General features: G+C 45.1%; 1 protein-coding gene across 4 annotated transcripts; it reads left to right on the forward strand.

Moving 5' to 3' along the window:
• Positions 1–236: 236 nt before the first annotated feature.
• On the forward strand, positions 237–3,457 carry LOC117915339. Of its 4 annotated transcripts, none has more exons than XM_034830891.1 (3): positions 237–1,505; positions 1,596–2,689; positions 2,762–3,457. In XM_034830891.1, exons 1-2 carry the CDS (start codon positions 905–907, stop codon positions 1,871–1,873), a joined length of 879 nt encoding a protein of 292 aa, XP_034686782.1. In that variant the 5' UTR covers positions 237–904; the 3' UTR covers positions 1,874–2,689; positions 2,762–3,457. The 4 variants fall into 3 exon arrangements, with proteins under 4 accessions (XP_034686782.1, XP_034686784.1, XP_034686783.1 ...); XM_034830892.1 differs by having other exon boundaries at positions 2,792–3,457; XM_034830894.1 differs by lacking the exon at positions 237–1,505 and having other exon boundaries at positions 1,560–2,689.
• The last annotated feature ends 811 nt before the right edge of the window (positions 3,458–4,268 follow it).

The raw sequence follows: 4,268 nt of genomic DNA on the forward strand, positions 1-4,268 counted from the left end.
ATGCACATGTGTCCGGGCAAAAGTGGATAGGCTAAAAATATCCATGGGAATCCCCCAGTGTGGATAAGACACATGTCGATCATTAAATGAGGGTTGCTTCCACCGAGGCATTTTCCAGGTGGCGTGTCACTTAGAGACGTGTTCCCAGGCAACCTGTCTTTTGGGATCCCTAGGGTTTTGGTTCCCTATAAATAAGGGACTCTAGACCTTTAGGAATACCTTTTTGGAAGTTTCTTGTTTCTAAAGCTCTTCCTTTTGCCTTCATTTATTTTGAATTTTGCTTACTGCAACTCCAATCGTCGCCTTTCCCGTCGTTCTACCGTTTATCTTCTCCGATGGCTTTTGCATTCCGTGCTACAACGACTCTGATTTTTGTTCATTTTCCCGGTGGTCCCATCGCTTTTTTGAGTTCTACTTCGGGTGAGCTTTGTTTTTGCTAACGGCTCTTTCCTTGGGTTTCGGTAAGCCATTACTCTCTAGCATTGACTTCTTTATTTTCAATGTTCATTTAGTTGTCATTGGGATTGTCTCTAAGTTTGGGGCTTTTTTGGGTATAATATGGACGTTGCAGTGTGTAGAACATAGGGTTTTGGTGCTTTTCTAGGGAGGGGAGTCGCCGCTAGTGGTAGAACTGATGGCATTTATTAAGACTAGGGTTTTTTGTCCGTATTTCGTTTTTGTTGGCTTGTTGACTTGAGGTCTTTGTGTGGCATGGTTAGGGAAAACCTTGGTTAGGGCTTGCCCTGCAGGTTGGGCCAAGCGCTCCGTCCAAATACGGGTTCAGGCCTATATAGGCTGACCATTGCACATCTGAGGTACTACCTATCGACAGAAGGGTAGGATGAGTGCTTTCTAATATCTGGTCGTTGTATCATGCAGATCTTATTCGGCCCACTACTTCAACATGTTAGCACAAGGGGGTGTTGCTTTTACCAGTGCAGCTGGTAAGGGCAAGAAAGATGGTTGGACAAGAAAAGGTGTCGACCGTACCTATCTAGAAAAGCCTATCGAACTCCATTCTGAATGGGAGTTTAGGGAGCAATTCCGCATTCCGAATGACATATCCATACGCTTGATGAACAGTGGCCCTGTGCCTACCGAGAAAGAGTCCCATAACGTCGTCGTCTTCAGTAAGGAGCAATTCAATGTCAGGCTCCACTTCCCTCTTCTTTCACTCTTCAGGCAATTTCTTCACTTCACGAAGTTCCCCCCAGTCTTCCTTCATCTGAACGCGATCAGAGTACTAATGGGAAGTAGCATTTTGGATGTGCTATTCCACTTGGACCTTTCCCTGTTAAAGGTCATTTTTATTTATAATGTCAAGATGAGTGAGAAAGGGATATTCATCCTGTCCGCTCATATCCTTTCCCTTCAGTTGGTGATGGGGCTTCCGAATTCTACCAAGGACGCTACTAAAGGGCATGTCATTGTTTCGGGCCCCTGGGCTGGCTTACTCGAGCATCCGAGCCGAGAGTTCAAACCCTGTCATTCGTTGGAGATTCCGGGTAGAATAGATTGTAGTCCCTTCTACTTTATCCTTGTAGTTTTACTAATTATGGGCTTGCTGCTGATGTTTATTGCTTTGCGTGATACAGAAAAGAATAAGAGAATTCGGCTCGTAGAGTGGGTGGAAAAAGCTTTCTTTGACTGGCTTAACAAGTTATTTGTGATTTCTGCCAGCGAGTGGCATTATCAGACCATGCTGACTGATCGGAACTTGTTAGCAGTGGTCCAAGAGTCACAGTCGTACGTTCTCCCCATCCTTCCCCGTCTTACGCCCAAAGTTTTGGTGCCCGGTGAACATCACATATTGAAGGATCTTCCTTTCTACGAGGAGGTACGAGTAGCAGACACAAAGGCACGACAAGACTGACTTGATCAAAGAGAGAAGAAACATTAGGAAGGGATGTTGAGACAAGCTCTAGGTGTAAGCCGTACTGCCACCAACTCTACTGCCCATCTCCCTGCCAAGAGGAAGCCCGTCCTTCAGCCTACTAGGAAAGTGTTGAATCTATCTCCATCTATTTCTTCTCTTAAGCTTTCTTCTGCGGCCAACACCAACTAGGATTCAACCAGATTGCCCTCCATAGGGGCCAATCCAAATCAGGAGCTTGAGTTTGTGGTGCCTTGTATTATCCTTGAGCCAAAAGAAGAAGAAATGGCACCGAACTTGACGGTTGGTTTTAAGGAGAGACAATGTAAATGCCTCTCTGAGTGACTTCTAACTGCCCATCCGCCTACTAAGAGGACTTGCCTAGAGGACCCTCACAAGGTGTCGGTCTTGAATGCTTCTCTGGCGCCAATGCCTCCATCTGATGTCGCTGGATCCGGTCAAGCGTTGGTTATGAGTTCTTCTGCTGAGAAGGACGCATGTCCGGTGCAAGAAATGACCTCCATTAGTCAGACTCTAGGTGATGATCATAATGACAAAGATGGCCCGGTCAACTCTCACACTCCTAGTTGGGATGAGATAGTGGAATTGTTGAAGCAGGTTCCTTACTTCACTAAGCTTGAGCCTCCTTCAACTGATATGAATGACTTCTTTCCACTCACCAATCGGTTCTTCATGAAGATGGCTGGTGACCTCTCCATTATTGTCGCACCTCGTCTTCCACGCGGTACTCCAGAATTCGTCATTTCTCGCATTCAGCCAATGATGGAGTACACCGCTGTTGAGACGATTGAAGTGGTAAGTCCTGCCCCTTCTTAGTTTGAGTTTCCTTAGTTTATGACTTTTAACACTTGCTTCAATGTCACTCAGGTGGTGACATGTGTCTGCAACTTGATGCAGAAATGAGCCTTACTTTTCAAGTGGTTGGAGGTCGTGGAGACCATGAGGGTATTTTTACTCGGCGGCTAGACGAGAATGAAGAACTCCGCACCCAGCTCGAACGAGCAGAAAGTGACCTGGTTGTCGCTCAGAAGGCTATTGTTGACGAGGCCATGTTGCAAAAGAATGTAGAAGAGGAAAGAGAGGTGGCAAAAGTCGAGGCATGTCTGGTGAAAGATGAGAGGGAAGTTGCAGAGGCTAAGTGCAAGAATGTTTAGCATAGGAAAGATTTACTGAAGAAAGAGCTAGATGAGCTCCAAGTGGATTCCGCTACTTAGAGGAATAAGCTAGAGGAGCTCCAGGCGGGGTTTGCTGCTGATAAGAAGGAGCTGGAGAATGAGTATCAAAAGTAAGTTGACAATATGTTCTTTTTTGGCTACCAATGTTGTATGAGGAAGAACAGCATCACCCAAGATATTCCTAACTACCCCTCTGATAAAGGGAATGCAGCAGTCAGTGGCCTTGCCCAAGGAGATAAAGATTCGGATGCAGTTTGGCCCTCTGGTGGGCAGTAATTGTTTGCTTGCATTTTTTCCTTTTTCCTTTTTCCTTTTTCCTATTGCCTTGTCCGAACTTGATTTGGTAATGAACATCTTTGGTTATCAATGACTACTTGTTTATTTTTAATTTTTGCCTTTATGCTAAAATTAATTTTCTTAAGCTAAATTTACCGATAATATTGCTTCAAGTTAGACACATTTCAGGGGCGAAGCAGGGGCACTTCGTCCAGTGTTTGCAGATGGTAAGCCTTCGAGTCCCTAGCCTTAGATACAACGTAAGGTCCTTTCCAGTTTGCTTGGAGTTTTTCAGTCCATTTTTCAATCGTGTTCTCAAAGACTCTTTTGAGGACTAAAGTCCTAGTTTTGAGCTCGTGTGACCGGGCATTTCTATTGTAGTAGGCAACTACTCTTTGCAGATAAGATGCCATCTGGATGGTTGCATTCCCTTTTGCTTCTTCTGCCTAATCCGGGTGTCTTTCAAGCTCCTAATTCTCATCTCTCTGGCCTTGGATGACTGTCTTGGTTGTCAGCATGCCTATCTCAACCGAAATGATTGCCTCCATCTCGTAGGCAAGAGCAAAGGGAGTGGTTCTTATTAGTCTCCCGGGTGTCGTTCGGTAAGCCCATAGGACTCCGGGCAATTCATCCACCCATTTTCCCTTTGCTTCTTCCAGTCTCTTTTTTAGCACGGTGAGCAGGGTTTTATTCGTTGCCTCCATTTGTCCATTGTTTTGAGGATAGCGTGGCGTGGAATACAAATTCTTGATCTTTAACTCCGAACAGAAGGTTCTGAAGGCAATGTTGTCAAATTGCGGCCCGTTATCTGCTATAATTGCTTGCGGGATTCCGAATCAGCACACATTATTTTTCCAGACAAACTTGGAGACTTCCTTGTCTTTGATACTGACATAAGCTTCTATCTCTACCCATTTGCTAAA

This window comes from Vitis riparia, chromosome 5 (genome assembly GCF_004353265.1).
Source record: "Vitis riparia cultivar Riparia Gloire de Montpellier isolate 1030 chromosome 5, EGFV_Vit.rip_1.0, whole genome shotgun sequence".
Lineage (NCBI taxonomy): Eukaryota > Viridiplantae > Streptophyta > Magnoliopsida > Vitales > Vitaceae > Vitis > Vitis riparia.